This window comes from Vanacampus margaritifer, chromosome 11, assembly GCF_051991255.1.
Source record: "Vanacampus margaritifer isolate UIUO_Vmar chromosome 11, RoL_Vmar_1.0, whole genome shotgun sequence".
NCBI lineage: Eukaryota > Metazoa > Chordata > Actinopteri > Syngnathiformes > Syngnathidae > Vanacampus > Vanacampus margaritifer.
Genome location: NC_135442.1, coordinates 4,235,060 through 4,251,619, shown reverse-complemented (window position 1 = coordinate 4,251,619; position 16,560 = coordinate 4,235,060). Strand labels below are relative to the sequence as shown.

General features: G+C 42.6%; 3 protein-coding genes across 5 annotated transcripts in view; all 3 read left to right on the top strand.

The window, feature by feature from the left end:
* Positions 1 to 257: 257 nt before the first annotated feature.
* cacnb4a (calcium channel, voltage-dependent, beta 4a subunit) lies at positions 258 to 8,518 on the top strand. 2 transcript variants are annotated; one of them, XM_077580739.1, is made up of 14 exons: positions 258 to 565; positions 1,773 to 1,856; positions 3,670 to 3,789; positions 3,869 to 3,991; positions 4,460 to 4,587; positions 4,667 to 4,752; positions 4,907 to 4,926; positions 5,491 to 5,571; positions 5,835 to 5,893; positions 5,960 to 6,069; positions 7,026 to 7,177; positions 7,249 to 7,344; positions 7,410 to 7,577; positions 7,684 to 8,517. In XM_077580739.1, the coding sequence occupies exons 1-14, from the start codon at positions 503 to 505 to the stop codon at positions 7,903 to 7,905; spliced, it is 1,512 nt and encodes a 503-aa protein (XP_077436865.1). In that variant the 5' UTR covers positions 258 to 502; the 3' UTR covers positions 7,906 to 8,517. The 2 variants fall into 2 exon arrangements, with proteins under 2 accessions (XP_077436865.1, XP_077436866.1); XM_077580740.1 differs by lacking the exons at positions 258 to 565; positions 1,773 to 1,856 and adding an exon at positions 2,050 to 2,515 and having other exon boundaries at positions 7,684 to 8,518.
* Positions 8,519 to 8,744: 226 nt separating this feature from the next.
* Positions 8,745 to 12,424, top strand: arl5a (ADP-ribosylation factor-like 5A). Of its 2 annotated transcripts, none has more exons than XM_077580741.1 (6): positions 8,745 to 8,833; positions 10,245 to 10,305; positions 10,392 to 10,539; positions 11,308 to 11,391; positions 11,462 to 11,613; positions 11,753 to 12,424. In XM_077580741.1, exons 1-6 carry the CDS (start codon positions 8,752 to 8,754, stop codon positions 11,799 to 11,801), a joined length of 576 nt encoding a protein of 191 aa, XP_077436867.1. In that variant the 5' UTR covers positions 8,745 to 8,751; the 3' UTR covers positions 11,802 to 12,424. The 2 variants fall into 2 exon arrangements, with proteins under 2 accessions (XP_077436867.1, XP_077436868.1); XM_077580742.1 differs by having other exon boundaries at positions 8,776 to 9,138.
* A 2,500-nt stretch (positions 12,425 to 14,924) lies between these two features.
* Positions 14,925 to 16,560, top strand: part of neb (nebulin) — a 63,844-nt gene continuing 62,208 nt past the window's right edge. Inside the window, exons 1-3 of the mRNA XM_077580738.1 lie at positions 14,925 to 14,980; positions 15,482 to 15,575; positions 15,649 to 15,810. Of these exons, the coding sequence (XP_077436864.1) occupies positions 15,670 to 15,810 (141 nt within the window). The 5' untranslated portion in view covers positions 14,925 to 14,980; positions 15,482 to 15,575; positions 15,649 to 15,669. The remainder of the gene's footprint in view (positions 14,981 to 15,481; positions 15,576 to 15,648; positions 15,811 to 16,560) is intronic.

Sequence of the window (16,560 nt, the reverse complement as noted above, 5' to 3'; positions counted from 1 at the left end):
ACTGGATTTTCAACAAAAACATTTGAAGAGTTATTTTAATACAAATATTTTCTGTGGTCGGTGAACACGTGACTATTAAAATTATGTGGTCGTGAGCTCATGTCGAAATCTAAAAAAAAAAAGTGTATATCTCACGACCTGGATACATGTTTTTATGTAGCGCTTGTGTTTAACTGACATTTGTGATATACGTGCGGTCAGTGAACGCATCATCGCCGTACGCTAGGTAGTCGTGACGTTTGTTAAGGTCAGTGAACGCATCACGAGCAGCGGGGCTGGGCTTGCTGCCACTTTTGCGCTTCAGCATCTTTAAAGCTGAGCAGCAGCAGCTCCAACCGCACGCACGGACGCACGGACAGACGGACAGACAACCTCCCAGCGTTGTCAAGGCGAAACCAAGCTGGAGCCTGCCGTGGCGTCGGGTCCGCACGCCGGGCAGCAGCCGCCGGAGTGGGGCGGCGCCGAGCGGCAGCCTCCGCCTTGGACCGACGAGCTGGCTGACATGTCCCGGCACATCTACGGCAGACACGGGCCGGCGGACGCAGCGCACAAGGCAGCCTTCCAGGTACGGTAACATTGTTCATACATTATTGATATTGTTATTAAAATGTTTATATGGGCCCTCACAATCCACGTTATCAGGTGCGCCTGCAAATACTTTTTTTTTTTGAAGGCGTATCTAATGAAGTGGTTTATAATTACAACTGTATCCAATGAATAAACAGAAAGCAATTTTTTTCTGGGGCAAAGAAAAAGGATGCCTTTAATCACTGCCTCTCGCAGACCCCCTCACTGACACCCCAACAGTTCAGGTGCAGACCCCCCTCTCACTTCAAAGTAGGTCACTGGATAAAGATGCTCACTGGCAAACACCAGAAAACCTTTACATGCTATTAATGTATAAAGGTAAAGATAATGTTCAGAAGCAATACCCAAAAATGTGGAGTACGTGTGGCTCTAGTTCGGAATTTTACCAAATATATATATTTTTTTCTTGTATAGCATTTGTTAAGTAGATTGGAACTGTCGTAGAATGCTAACAGCAAATTTCCGACTCTTTTACATTTCAGTTTAGTCTTCAGTAGCAATTATCACGATAAGTAACTTAAAGGTGAAATTTGTTAGCTTTATTTTTGGATCCAATGTGTGTTGTTAAATAGATTGGAAATATTGTAAGATGCTAATTAGCAGGCAGCTATTGCTAATGATAAACCAAATCCATTTGTGAATTTGAACATTAAAGTTTCATGATTTTTAATTTGATTTTCTTTCCCCCCCAATTTACTTATTTATTTATGTATTGTTTAATAGATCCGAAATATCATAAGATGCTAACCAGCAACAATCACGATAAGCGACTTAAAAGTCAAATTCGTATAATTCATTCAGAGGTTTCTCCAATTATTGTTTTTTTTTTCTTTCTTTTTCGATCCATTGCGTATCGTTGGATGAATAAATAGGTTGGAAAAGTCATAAGTTGCTAGCAAGCAACTATTACGTTGAGTGACTTAAAAGTGAAGTTGGTCTGATTTGATTCGAGGTTTTGCCCAATTTAGACTTTTTTTTATTTGACTTTATTTTACTATCCTTTGTATATAATTGAATAGATCAGAAATATTGTGTATACATGTAGTTTTATGCTAAACTACCAACTATTTCTTACAAAGGATCAAAACCACTTTGTTGCTAATTTGCTTAGCATCTTACTGTATTTTCTGAGTTTGTTTCTGTATGAAAATGTCCATTTTGCTTTGTCTTTTGTTGCGTTTCAGGTGAACGGCGCTACGTACTCCAGGAGGAGTCGACTGAAGAGATCGGACGGCAGCACCACATCCACCAGCTTCATCCTCAGACAGGTAACGCACATTTAACTATTTACAATCCTGTTAGATTTGAAAGATTAAAAAAAAAAAAAAAAGCCAAGTAGAAAAATCAAGCCGTTCTCATGTTCTTCGAATGCGCTAAAGCCCCGCCCCATTCAACTGTCAATCAAACACCACTACTACAACCTGGAAACATGGATCTTACTTAATTTAGTTTTTTTTCTTATACCTACACATAACTACAATTTAAAGCCACATAAATATATGCACTTAAAGCCTCAGGTGGCTGGAATGTACGCTCGCGGATTACCCACCACCCAAAAAAAAAAGGGGTTTAGCTAGCAAGCTAACTGCACATCTCAATTGCGAAACACATCTCGGAATTCACTTTACATGTTCGCATCACTCAGCATGTCTCTCTCACTTTCTCACACACACACGCGCGCGCACGCGCCAAGCGATTACACAGCAGTCGCTCGTCTACTTCCTGGTCCTCAGCCAATGAGGACGCTGCCGACTGTGTGGTCAGCTTGTTTGCAGACGGGAGGCAATTGGCTGCCTTCACTCACGGAGAAGAGAAAAATACATTTGTCTTGGTCTTCTGCTTGTTTTTGAGTGCGCGTGAAGGAAATTGAATTTCCTTGTAGATGTACGACAGCTTGTACCCGGATGGATTTGATGACTGGGAGACGGTGAGTCTACGATGCATGTTAATGTCATCTCTTGTTATAACTACAACTTTGTTTACAAATAATACATGTGCATGTGAGAAGAAAGGCAATATTTACGACCAAAAAGGTTATTAAGTATTTTTTTTCCTCAAAAAAAGTTATTAGTAAGAATAATCGTATTAAGCAAAAATGAGCATTACAAGGGTTAAGACAAGATTTTATAAGAAAATAATACTTTTCATGAGTCATACTAGTGCGAGTAACGAACAAAGTAGTCAATATTAAAACATGTAATGATTACAAGAGCAGTTTTTTAAATAATGCAAAAAATATTTGTTTGCCAATGAAACATAATTTTAGGAGGAATTAAAAAAACTGAACAAAAATAAAGTTGTGATTTTTACAGTTTTCTTAACATTGCAAAGAAAAAAAATTTTTAGTAGGAAAAAAAAACATTTACAGCAAAAATAATAATAATTTTCACCTGAATGGTTTTAATATTACTTTCTATAAAAGATTGTTGTATGAAATACTGAAATCCAATTCACAACGCATAAGAAGTCGCAGTGGTAAGTGTGCTTGCTATTTTTAGAGCAAGCTGGTTAGCGTATAGCGACGGTCGCTAACCAACGCCATCCTACAAGAATGCTTTTAACCTTTAAACCCCTCCGCCGATAGGCCCTCAGACATAACAGGAAGTTGAGATAAACTTCAAGTGTCGTGCTACGCTAACCACTACAATGCTATCAAGCCCGATTATATGAAGCCGTGTGTCTGTGCGTTGGATGAAAGTTATGCCAAAGATGTTCTTGACAAAAATTGTGCTCAATAAACATTTTGGCAAATGATAATTGTTGCTGGATGAAAATTGTACCTAATGAAAATTGCTCGTTCTCATTAGCGCATTAGCATCTGCGTCACATTTCAGCTTCCTGACGACTGTCAGGTGCACATCCTTCACTGACATGATGGCTGGCGGTTGTCATGGCAACGCCGGTTAGCGACTATGGGATGTTTGAAGGTGGATGAAGCGTGCCGGTGATGGCCCGCCATTATGTTTACACGCTTTGATTACGCCACATGAAAGAGCGACGTCATGAAATAAACATCAGCTCACCGGCTCGGCTTCCCTCTTCTTCTTCTTCATTGGTTCTTCTTCTTCTTTGGTTTTGCAGGGTTCTGCCGACTCGTACACGAGCCGACAGTCCGACTCGGACGTTTCCCTGGAGGAGGACAAGCAGGGCGGCAGGCAGGAGCGCGAGCAGCAAGCGCAGATCCAGCTGGAGAGGGCCAAGGTCCGTTTCCATACACCGGCGCCTCCTTATCTGAACTTATCTTGGGAGTTTCTTGGAAATGTTGTGATGTGCGGCGCAGTGCAAAGCGGTGGCGTTCGCTGTGAGGACAAACGTCAGCTACTGCGGAGCTGTGGACCCGGACGTCCCCGTTGGAGGCACCGCCGTCTCCTTTGATGCCAAGGACTTTCTCCACATCAAAGAGGTCCCTTTTTTTTCATGAAAATATGCACAATATGCGTATAATAATTAGGCTCAAAGATGTCCATCATAAAATGCCGTCACTTTCTGTAGGCGTAAAAAGCAGGATTGAAGAGGACTGATATTCAAAAACAAAACACAACAAAAACTAGGCTGTGCTTGAAATACTTCCTGTTTTAAATTTTCTTTCAAATTTACACAGTGGCAAATGTAATAGTGTGTCACCATCTAGTGGCTGACAGTGTAATTACACCCTAATTAAATAGTAGGCAGAACTAAATGCTGGCTAATTCTAGCTTTTCAAACCAAGTTTTAAACCACGTTCTGTGTCCCCTTTCAAATAAATCTCAACAAAAGTGGATAGTTTCAGGAATTAAGTTTTAGATTCAAAAATGTATTATTTTTTTTTATTTAAAAAGTGTATATTTTCAAGTGGAAAAAAAGTTGTATATTTTTGTTTGTGCGCATGCAGAAGTACAACAACGAGTGGTGGATCGGTCGGCTGGTGAAAGAAGGATGCGACGTGGGCTTCGTTCCGAGTCCTCTCAAGCTGGAAAACATTCGCCTGCAGCACGACAACAAGCGAGGACGCTTCCACGGGTCCATATCACGCCTCCGTCCTTTTCTTATCATCATTATTTGGATTATTATTCATGTTCTTTTGTCACTTTTGTTCCAGTGGTCAAAACAAGCCCAGTGGGAACTCGTCGTCCAGTTTAGGGGACATCATGTCAGGAACCTTCAAGAGTACGCCAAGCAGTGCAGGTTGGTTAAAACTGGTTTTCTCCTGTTCTGATCTGGTGTTAACAGGTTTGATCTCGTATTAGCTGGTTGTACCCGGTCTGGTGCTACATAATCTGGTCTGGTTTGTTTTGTTTTATGTGCGTTTTCCTCATCCGGACTTTCTTGCCGTCTACAGGAAAGCAGAAACAAAAACTGGTGAGTAGGACATTTTTTATTTTTTAGAGGTCATTTAAAAAAAAAGAAAGACTTTTAGATAGACTTTTGTTACAAAAAAATTCACTTTGGTGCAATGATACAACTTTTTTGTGACATTACTGTATGTCGCATTTTGAGGGCAAAGTTATAATAATTTTGTCCAAAATAAAAACATTTTGTGATCAATGATGTCATTTTCCGTCCACAAATATTGCATTTTTATGGTCAAATATGCCACATAGTGTTTCAGGGGCAAAATAGAATATTTTTGCACAAAAATCCAAACTTTATGCCCCTTTTTGTGTGTAAATATTGCCCTTTTGTGCATAAATGTGGCATTTTATGACAATATTTCATGTTTTCAGTCAAAAATATTTGTACTAAATGAAAACTTTTTGTGATCAATGTCAATTTTGTTTACAAATACTGCACTTAGTGCACAAATCGTGTACATTTGTGGTCAAATATGCCATTTTGTGTTTTGGGCTCAAAGTTTTTATGATCAATGATGTCCCTTTTTGTGCACAAATATTGCACTTTTGTAAGCAAACGCCTCCTGTTTAGGCCGAGCACGTGCCCCCATATGACGTGGTCCCGTCCATGAGGCCGGTGGTCCTGGTGGGCCCGTCACTTAAAGGCTACGAGGTAGGACTATGGACTTTGATTCCGTCGTGATCGTTAATATTTATAATCATCACCATGATGGGTTAGTGAGTCTGTTGTCATGGAGTCCCGATCCTTGTCCCATTTGCTGCCGTCGTCATGGAAACAGCCGTCTGTGTAAAAGTGTGTTCACTAAAAAAAAGCAAAAAGAGAATACAGAAAACGTTTGGACTATACACAAAAGTACATTCATGTAAGCCTGTTACGGAACCTTACACACTCACACACACCTTCCGTCTTTGCAGGTGACCGACATGATGCAGAAGGCGCTGTTCGACTTCCTGAAGCACAGGTTCGACGGCAGGTGAGGCCCTCGCGCGCACGCGCGTGTCTTTGAGGTCAGGTGACGGGCGGCGTCTTGCGTTGGCAGGGTCTCCATCACCAGGGTGACGGCCGACATATCGTTGGCCAAGAGGTCAGTACTAAACAACCCCAGTAAGCGCGCCATCATTGAGAGGTCCAACAACCGCTCCAGCATTGGTAACGCCCTCACTCAATGATGTGCATGTGTCTTTGTTTCCTTTTGTGTGTGTCGGGAGTTTTCTTGATGTGTCTTGGATGTGTCCTGCACTTCTGTTTCATGTTTTTGAGATTCTCACTGAGGCGCCGTTGATGTGGGTGTTTCCTTATGGTGTCAGATGTGTCTTTGATGTGTCGTTGAGAGCGCTTTCTTTCATAAGACTTGGAAGTGGACTTGTATTATAGTTAATGCCTTTGCTGTTACTACTGTGGGTGTCTTTGATGTGGTTTGGTTGTGTCTTGGATCCATGTGTGATGCACCGTTGAGTTGTAGGTGATGTGTCTTTGAGGTGCATTGGCTTAGTCTGTGTTTTTACGATTTTGATGTGTCTTTGATTCATCTTTGAGATGTGTAGGTGTTTTGATGTGACATGTCTTTGATGTATCTTTTGGAATTTCGATGATTTTTATTTTTTTTTGATTCTCTGTGTTGCCTTACATTTATCTATCATGTCTTAGATGTAGGTGCCTTTTTGACCTGTCTTTAAAGTGTATTGTTTGGGAGTGTCTTAGCGTCTTGGTTGTTTATTTGATGTGCCTTAGTGATTTTTCTTATTTCTTGGATGAATTTTACGCATTTGATGTGTCTTGGGTGTTTTATTGATGTGTCCTTATTGTCTGTGAGGCATCCTAATTTCTTTGATACATCTTGGGTGTCTCGGAGTGGCCTTGCATTTGTCTGAGTTGTCGTGACTGTGTCCGATGGATGTCTTTGATGTCTTTGGCGTGTATTTAAAGTGTCCTTCCTGTATCTTGGATTGTCTTGGGTGTCTTGAATACGTCTTAGCAATGCCGTTTATGTGTCTTTTTGGTGTTTGGATGTGTCTTTGAGATGTCTTGGGCAAGTTTAAGATGTTTGATTTGTCTTTCGTGTGCCTCTACAAGTTGTCTTTGATGTGTCATTAATGCCGGCGTAGCCGAGGTACAGAGCGAGATCGAGCGCATCTTCGAGCTGGCCCGCTCGCTGCAGCTGGTGGTGCTGGACGCCGACACCGTCAACCACCCGGCGCAGCTGGTCAAGACCTCGTTGGCGCCCATCCTGGTCCACGTCAAGGTGTCCTCGCCCAAGGTTGAGCACAGGCAGATAAATGATGGTCCGCGGGAAAGGGGCTACGCATGCTGATTGTGGTTTTCCTTCAGGTCCTCCATCGTCTGATCAAATCTCGAGGCAAATCTCAAAGCAAGCACTTGAACGTGCAGCTGGTGGCGGCTGATAAACTTTCCCAGTGTCCGTCTGTAGGTACCCACATTTTTGGACGTCATTTTACCGCCACTTGTGCTCATCCCTTCCCCCACGACAGGAAATGTTTGACATCATCCTGGACGAGAACCAGCTGGAAGACGCCTGCGAGCACCTGGCCGACTACCTGGAGGCGTACTGGCGAGCCACGCACGCCCCCGCCCTCAATACCACGCCGGGTCGCAACTTGAGCTCCGCCGCACTTTCGCCGTATCCCGCCGTCGTTCAGGTCAAGCTCGCCCACAAGTTACTATTTTACAAAAAAAAAATAGATTTTATGAAAATCTTTTTTTTTATTTTTATCATCCCAATACGCGCTGTTTTCATCCAAACAGGCCCAACGTAAGCGCAACATCAGCCCCAATGCGACGTCGCCCGTGGAGCGTCACAGCCTGATGCCGGCTGACCAGAACCTGCGGAACGAGCGGGCCAGGACGAGTCGCCGCCGGTTGTCGTCGGGTTCCCAACGCAGCCGCGACCACTCGCCTCTGGTGGAGGAGGACCCCTACCTCCAAGACCCCTACCTGGACTCTTACCAGCCTCACCGCAGGCTCTGAAGCACCTTCAGGAAGCAAGTGATAGACTGTGTAATGATAGTGATGATGAAGATATGTGGTTCTAGAGATTCTATTTATTTTGTTAGCAATATAATGAAGAACGTGTTTTTTTTCAAATCTACAAGCACAGAAAGGCGCTGTTGTTGGAGTGTTTTTACGTGGAAATACAGTAAACTTAGTTGGACTAGCACGAAGTTGTAGGAATTATTATAATATTCATGAACAGTGGTAGCTTGACTTAAATCACTCGTGCGTCACATCAACTTTCCACATTGAAATAAATGGAAATGTCATTAATTCGTTCCAAGTTTCAACCACCCCAAAAATATGTAACATTGTTTTTTTAATAGGAAAAATAGCACTCTACAGTGTATTACTTTCTAAAAACATGCAGTGATATCATCCTTAAATAGATTACAAACAATGAAGCAGTTTGTGCATCATGCTTTGATTCAATGGACATTGTGTGCGTCCTTCTGGTGTGTGCACCTTGCCCACAAGGGGGCAGTATAATAAAGACGCCTTTGCGGAGAATATGGATGGCCGGCCTGCAAATATGATATTGATGAAAAATGGCATATAATTGACAAATAAAATAAAATAAACATATCAATAAATACTTTGTGTGTGTGTGTGTGTGTGTGTGTGTGGGGGGGGGGGGGGGGGGGGGTTAAAGAAAAATAGCCACCACAACAACAACAAAAATAAATCTGTATATATCTATATGTGGTGTGGTGGCAATACGCTATGTTAGAAGACTAAATTCAGTTCGGTTATTTATTTCTTTTTATTATGAATTAGATTTGTCCGCCAAAATGACTGACGAGTCATTCGCGCGTGGTAACAATGCAACTCTTACCACTGCGCATGCGCACTGAGTGCCATCAAGCCAGCAACTCCGCTCTCCTCTCAGCTGACATTTGCGCTAGTAAGTTAGCCACCGCACCGCACTAGCTCATCGCCACGCCGCTCCCTTTCCCTCAAATTCCTCCACTTTTCCCTTTAATTCCGCTCCTTACGTTACCGACAGAGGTGCGGGGCGCGGCTTGTGAACAATCTGTATGGCGTTAAATCGGACATGGCGCTTGCGTTTAAACGCGTTAACAACCCCGTAGCGCTAATTAGCAACTAGGCTAGCTCGCTAGGGAAGTTCCGAGTTTTGCGAGGCGCTTCAAGCTTTTCCAGCCATGGGAATACTTTTCACCAAGTTATGGAGGCTTTTTAACCACCAAGGTAAGAAGAATGATGGCGTTTAAAGACGAGTCGAGAGCTAAGAGACGTGATGCTAACTAACAGGCCTGAGCTAACACACGTTCACATACCTATGACAGCGTACATCACATAATGGCAATGCAATGTAATAGGAGTGGACATTTAAAACGAAATGTACTATTTTTTTTGTATTGTATAGTATTGATGAGTGTACCTAATGAAGTGGCCTGCCTGCAGGTTATCAATTAATGATTTTTGCTGTCGTTGCTCGTTAGTAAACCTCTACCAGCTGATCATTTATTACTGAATGTTTAATTTTGTTCGTATTTATTTTTGTTTGTTTGTATTAACCCCTTGCAAAGAATGAATTAACAATTTTTTTAAACATGATTTTTAAAAAATCTCTTAAATTTTCTGAAGAAATTGTAATTGTAGTTATTTTTTTGTGTATTTCATGAGAAGAAACATGTATAATTGCGAAAATACCATTAAAAAGTAACACATTTTAGTTTTTCCTATTTTGCTGGCATAAAAGAAATGTATGGATGGAAAAAGTAATAGATCAGTTTACAGTGTAACCATGTCGCTCTTGTCTTTATTTATTTATTTATTTATATATAATGCGAAATTTGTTTAAGAGGGAAAAAGGTAAATAGTGCTAGGATAGAGTCAAAGTACAACTAATTTTGTATGATTTAAAAAAAACGTATGCGTAGGGATGAACGATATTGAGTACTCGTGAATGATGCCGGTACCAGCTACCAATATTTCAGGCAAAAAATAAAAAATAAATCTTGACATTGAATAAGCCTTCCTTGCCAGTAGTTGGTGCTATGCTGTGGCTGTAGGATGTAGGACGGTGAATTTTCATGCGCCTCTAAAAACAGCCATTGTCTTAATTGAAATGTTATGTATGGTAAGTACTTGTGGTATCAGTGAGTACTCAAAAGTGAATATTTGTACTGGTATCGGTCTGGCAAAAAGATTTATCACACATCACTAATTACAAGAAAAAAGTCTGAATATGTTATAATACCGTGAAAATGTACGATGCAGAACTAACGAATCGGAGCTCGATTCGGCGTTTTCTGCCAAGCCTGTAATCAGTGTCATCAATTGTCTTCCAGAGCACAAAGTCATCATTGTTGGCCTGGACAACGCGGGCAAGACCACCATTCTTTACCAGTTGTGAGTATTTTTTACTTTGTTTAGTATGAATTACACTTTGATGGGGATGATTCAAATGGCTTATTATTATTATTATGTTGTCACAGCTCCATGAACGAGGTGGTGCACACGTCGCCTACCATAGGTAGCAACGTGGAGGAGATTGTGGTGAACAACACGCACTTCCTCATGTGGGACATCGGCGGGCAGGAGTCGCTGAGGTCCTCGTGGAACACCTACTACACCAACACAGAGGTAGCGACTCGCTTTTAGCCAATCGCAAGACGAGAAACCACCTTTCGAGAGATATCGAGTCGTACATAATTCAGCTCAATGTCCGACTATAATATTCTCACATACTCGGGATGTTTGATAGCTTCAAATTGTGAACGAAAACTTTTTTTTTTTCTGATGCACGTCACGATTCGCCAAAGTGGCAGACTGCCACAGTTTCGTGCCAACTACTGCTGACGAGGACTTGGTCGATGTCAGATTTTTAGATGTCCACAGTTGGACTGCTTTTTATATTGCATTTCACTTACACCGAATATCGGTACTTGCCTGTCCCTAAAAGATACATTAAAAAAAAGAAGGAAATCATGCACTATTAGGCAATGTGTGAATTTCCCTTCTGGGGTTAAATGTTTAAATCTTAATTTGTGTGTCCACCAGATGGTGCTATTTCCCCAATTCAAAGCATGCAGCAACATTTCACACCCTTTTTCTGTCAAGGTGCTTTGCTTTTTGCCATTGATGGTTCTTAATGATTTATACGTAACAAGGGTTAAATACCCTAAACACAATTGTCCACCAGATGGCACTATTTGTCCCTATTCGAAGCATGCAGCAATCCTTAACATCCTATTCCTGTTCTCCGCCTGGATGGATTGGCACTGAATTGATTCCATTTGTGTGTGTCTTGGTTACAAATAACAGCCTGGCTTGAAAAAAAATGCTTCAAATCGCCAAAATATGAATTGTTGATGTGTCTTTCATGAAAAGCTCATGTGTTTTGTGTTGCAGTTTGTGATCGTGGTGGTGGACAGCACCGACCGGGAAAGAATCTCGGTAACCAAAGAGGAGCTCTACAGGATGCTGGCACACGAAGTAGGAGACGATCCAAAAGTGTTCTAATATGATGATGCGTTGGGATTGACAATTGATGTGTGCGGTGCAGGACCTGAGGAAGGCGGGACTCCTGGTGTTCGCCAACAAGCAGGACGTGAAGGGCTGCATGTCGGTGGCCGACATCTCGCACAGCCTGCAGCTCACTGCCGTCAAAGACCACCAGTGGCACATCCAGGCCTGCTGCGCACTCACCGGCGAAGGGTGAGCGACATGCGACCTGCAACGTGACGTTTGGTCGGCACGACGATCAGTGCCCATTTTATGCTGAATTTGTCCACTTTCCAGGCCTTCAAACTCAAAATAGTCAAGTCACGTTTGCGTTTGTTCTTTTCTCCTCCAGCTTGTGTCAGGGTCTGGAGTGGATGATGTCACGGCTACGTGTCAGATGATGGCCTCTGAACCTTCATCCGGCCTCGCACCAGGACTCAGATTTGTGACGAGGTGGCTTGGCTTGAGCCTTTTTCCCCACCAAGCTATTTTGAGGACCTTCGTTTTGTCTTGTGTGATAATTTATTGGACTGAGGACTTTATTTAAAGTGCACGCATTTTCCTCTCAACAAGATGGAGGTCCTCTCCTGCAGCCCCCCCGCGGCCTTGAAGCAGTATTCCCGGACCAGCGACCATGCATCCAGTCCAGTATTGTTTTTAACACGGTGCCTGTAGCAACATGGACGCTCGGTGTGATGATGTGGTGGATGGGGGTGGGACTGGTGGGGGTGGGGTTAATCACACGACACGCCCCCTGGAGATAAAACCAGTCAATTAAATGTTTTTATCTGTTGATCTCAAGTGCGTCTACTGAGGTTTTCTTTAATGATGATGTCATCATAACTCACATTTGAAACATTTTCAAGTGTATGACTTTAATTAGTGCCAGGATTTCGCCAAAACAAGTTGGACATGTAAAACTGGAACGCTTGACGAGGTCCCAGCCAACATACTAACCTCAACGTTTGTCTGTATTATTTTGAATGTATTTATTCACTTCTTTCAATAAATTACTATATGTGTAGATATGGATGTTATAAATAGGACGTTGAAATTACATATTTAGAAAGGTAATACAGCAGTATATGAAAGTAGATTTGAATACAGTATTGTCAGGCCAAATCTTGGCCACCTCACTATGCAGGAAATAAGAATGTTGCTAACATTACGATCACAGTTGTCGTTTTTGCGGTAAAATAGTTGCTAGAGGGAACAGTCGCTAAATATAGCACAAACACATCTTAGTTGGCAAGACATCACACAATTCGTAGCTCTTGCTAGCGACCTCGCTTGCACTACACACGTGCAAATAAGCACAACTTTCAAAATAAAAGCACTGTATTACATTTTACTTTTGACTTCATGGTCACTGTGAGGGCCAAATAGGGGCCATATTTGGCCCAAGTCTGCCCCAAAATGAGTCTATTGAAATGCTCAGCTGAGTTGGAAGGGCACTTCCATTTACAAGGCAACCAAAAATCAGGCTACAGGTTCCAGAGAAATGGATTAAAAAGCCTTTTTGAGTTATATATCGTATAGAAAATCCGGTCAAAAAATGCCTTCATTATTTGTCAACATTATTCCTCGACTTGTTTGGTCTGCTACTTGCTCATTCCATTTATTATTATTATTTTTTAGAAAATTCCACAAAAATGGCGGCCACTTCATTCATATGAACTGCGAAAGTTGGGGCAGGCAACCTGCGAGTAAACTTAAATGTTTTGAAGGAGTTTGTAAAACGTGAAGTCAACACGTTCCACAAGGTCATAGCTAGCCCAGCGAATCAAATGCCCCCCCCTACAGGCAGACACGTATCACTGCAACAACGCCGCTCCTGACTCGATTGTTCCTTTTGGTGCGTGCGTCAGCGTAAAGGTCACTTTTCAGGTGCCAGCTCCCTCAGGCCGAGCCGCCCGTCACGATTAGTTTACCACCCCAGGGAAGACGTCAGCTTCTCCTCCAGGAGGATGAGCAGCGAGTTGCTACGGAAACCAAACCCAAACAGGAGTGACCCATCCCTCCTGTCGTCGCCTTGCTAATCTGCTTCATTCTGGGCTTCTGACATCACCTGCGAGAAAAAAAAAACAATCATAACAGGAACAGTCATCTGTTTTTGTTTGTGTCCTCTCATCTCTCATCAGCTGCCGTGTTCTACTTGTTGCAGGCGGCCGTCTGTGTTTTTCCACTGACACCCAGCAAATACACCACCACTTACTACATGGCACTCTATTAATTAGGAATATTATTATTACTAGTGTAATGATGATGAATAATGAAAATTCAATCATTGAAATTCATTTTGGCACCCAAAAAAAAAAAGAAAACTAATAACCCATCGTCTATCATGAGTAGACCCACAAAAAAAGTCTCAAAAAGCCACGCTTAAAAAGAGACAAAAAGTCGGCCATGTTGGATTTCAAGCAGACATTTTAGGATCATTTTGGTGTTTCCAGTTGCTCCTTTGAATATTGGGGAAATTTAGCCCCTAAGGCTAGTTTTACATATAAGGATGACATTTGGACTCACACTCTCCACTTGGACCTTCACCATCTTCAGCTCTTCTCCACCATCTCCACCCGGAAACGTCTTGACAAACCCCACAAAAACCTTCCAAGGCATTTGTCAATGTCACAATCAGAAATGTGTCATAACGTGCAACCTAATATTGACATTTGATACTATATCATATTAGATATTGTGATATAAACCTTTTGTTTTGGGTGAAAGTGTGCTTTATGAAATTTAATCCAGATCTGATCCAGTTTTGACATTTGGCAACAATGTAAACACAACATGTACATACAATCCCATTGAATATCAAGTTTCATGCAGATATGGCCAAGGTTCAACATTTTTGTCGTGCAAGTGATAGTACAAAAAAAGTATCACAAATTTATTGCGAATGTACCCAGTTTCGGGCAAGGGTGGTAAAGTCAAGTTGAATCCAGATCAGATCCAGATTCCCCATGTAAAATTCACAAAACATGTTGGACACGTCCGTCTCATCAGAATGTGTTGATTATGAAAGATCTTATTACAGTTTTCTGTTCCAGGCACTGAACACTGAGCACATCTGATGTGTTATGATTCAAGTTGATAGATATTCACACGTTGATTTCACATGGATGAATGTTTAATGAAGCCTTGGGGGAGGCTTTAATTATATCCTGCAACATAGTTTGGCTCTTGGCGTCCGTCTGACCTCATTCCAGACAGGATCCTGCTGCGGCCTTCACCGATTCTCTACCTGGACCGTCACCAACCTGAGACTTTCTCCCGCCGCCTTCCAACAAACTCTCCCAAAACCACTTTGTCAACATCCCGATCCAGAATACGTCTTCGGTTTTTGCTCTGCTAATGCATTCGGCCTCCCAACAGGTGCTCTTCCCCAAAGGGGATCTCTATTGGTATATTTAGCGTTTGAAACCCGAGTGCCCCCGCTTTGCGATTGGCCGCCGGGACCACATGACCACCTGGGTAGAAGTAGCCTCAGCTGTGTCTCTGTCACCCAGCGTTTCTCCGGAGGGAAGCTTGGGGGGAGGCTTTGGCGGCTTTTGGGAGACCATTAAAACGCTACGCGGTAAGCAAACGAAAAACTGGAGAAAGGCTTGTTTTGGGGAGGGGGGGGGGGGGGTCCTTCTGGTCTGCATGGCTTTTTGCATCCCTAATTTGACCAATCCAGTGGGGCCATCCAGAACTGAACCTGGTCTAGAACTGAATCTGATCAGGCTTTTGGATGTTGGCATTTTGTAGCCAAAGCTAGCAGTATATTCTCTGCTTTTCATCCATTTCCCCCCACCCCCAATTTTAATTGAAAACTTTTTTTCATGCTAAAAAAAGCAAATCCTATATTTAACCCTTAGCCTCAGAAGGCATGGCATCACGGTTCGCCGGAGCCGGCCGCCCAATCAGGCGGCGGCATTGGTTTACATGCGAAATAGCTGAGGCTGCAGCTGTCAGCCGTTGTCAAATCAGGGAGGTCGGATTTTTTTTTTTTTTTTGCAGGGCAGGAGTTAGATTTGTGATGGTGGTCCAGGGTACACACCTTCACTCACTCACTTTTTTGTTGTTGTGGTTTTAGGGCAAAAAAAAAAGTGGGATTAGAGGAACTCCAGTCCCTAGTGGATGGCCAGGGACTTACGGACTCAAGAAGACACTGCAGGAATCTTTCTCTGGTACTTTTCTGGCACCTTTTTCATATCTGCTTCAGTGTCCGAGTCAAAGTCCTGAAAGATCTTCTTTGCGTAGAGCCTCTGAAGGGGTCTCAAGATGTCTCGTATCGTGGAGTACGTGGAGGAATGGGAGGAGGAATACGAGGAAGAGCTGGAAGGGGTAGAAGAAGATGAAGAAGAGGAGGAGGAGGAGGAATACGAGGAAGAAGAGGAAGAAGAAGAGGAAGTTCTGGATGAGGTAAGCAGGAAAATCCACAAAATTGCTGGGTGGAGTCCGCGGGGCCGCATCAGTCCTATGAATAGGCAGGATTCAGTTTCGGTGAGATGATGCGAACTGGCTACGATTCAAACGACTGTAAAAGTTAGTGTACGGTATCATCTGTGTGGTATGATGGCTTCGTTTGGAACTTCGAAAATCGGTATTGTAGATGTCAGTTCATCGTGTCGTGTATTCTGGACTAGTCTCGACTGTCCATCGATAATCAAGAGAAACCTCACGTAGTTCCCGGACTGACCTGCGAGAGGCAGTCCAACAGGGCATCCTGGACCCCAGACCGAAAAACTTGATATCGTCACTTCAGCCCGAGTCGTCTTGAAAATTTGTATTACACGGGTTACCTTCTAAAACCCGCTACATGTCTAATTATTTTTTTCATCGTCATGTTTGTCCACCAACATCTGAGAATCAAGTGCAATTTAAACACGACGTAGCACCTGGACAGACCTGTGACAGGACATTCTGATTGAAGAAAAATAGGAAGCTAGGCTAGCTGTTAGCTTGGTTATCGTCATCATCTGGGCTTGTTTTGTAGCACCGTAACTTTTGATTCGTCTTATAAATCTTGTTAAGATACTCAGTTTTATTGTCACGTCTGTCCACTGACTATCAAAAGTCTATCCTGACAGAAGAAGAAGCTAGGCTAGGTGTTAGCTTGTCCGGTAACTTGGCGGTCCTTGATGTCATTTTTCGGTAAACAAAATATCATCA

Coding starts and splice junctions, on each gene's coding strand:
- cacnb4a (XM_077580739.1), top strand. CDS start 503: ATGTCCCGGCACATCTACGGCAGACACGGGCCGGCGGACGCAGCGCAC. Junction 566..1,772: donor CGCACAAGGCAGCCTTCCAG/GTACGGTAACAT, acceptor GTTGCGTTTCAG/GTGAACGGCGCTACGTACTC. Junction 4,927..5,490: donor GAAAGCAGAAACAAAAACTG/GTGAGTAGGACA, acceptor CCTCCTGTTTAG/GCCGAGCACGTGCCCCCATA.
- arl5a (XM_077580741.1), top strand. CDS start 8,752: ATGCAACTCTTACCACTGCGCATGCGCACTGAGTGCCATCAAGCCAGC. Junction 11,392..11,461: donor ACAGGATGCTGGCACACGAA/GTAGGAGACGAT, acceptor TGTGCGGTGCAG/GACCTGAGGAAGGCGGGACT. Junction 11,614..11,752: donor TGCGCACTCACCGGCGAAGG/GTGAGCGACATG, acceptor TTTCTCCTCCAG/CTTGTGTCAGGGTCTGGAGT.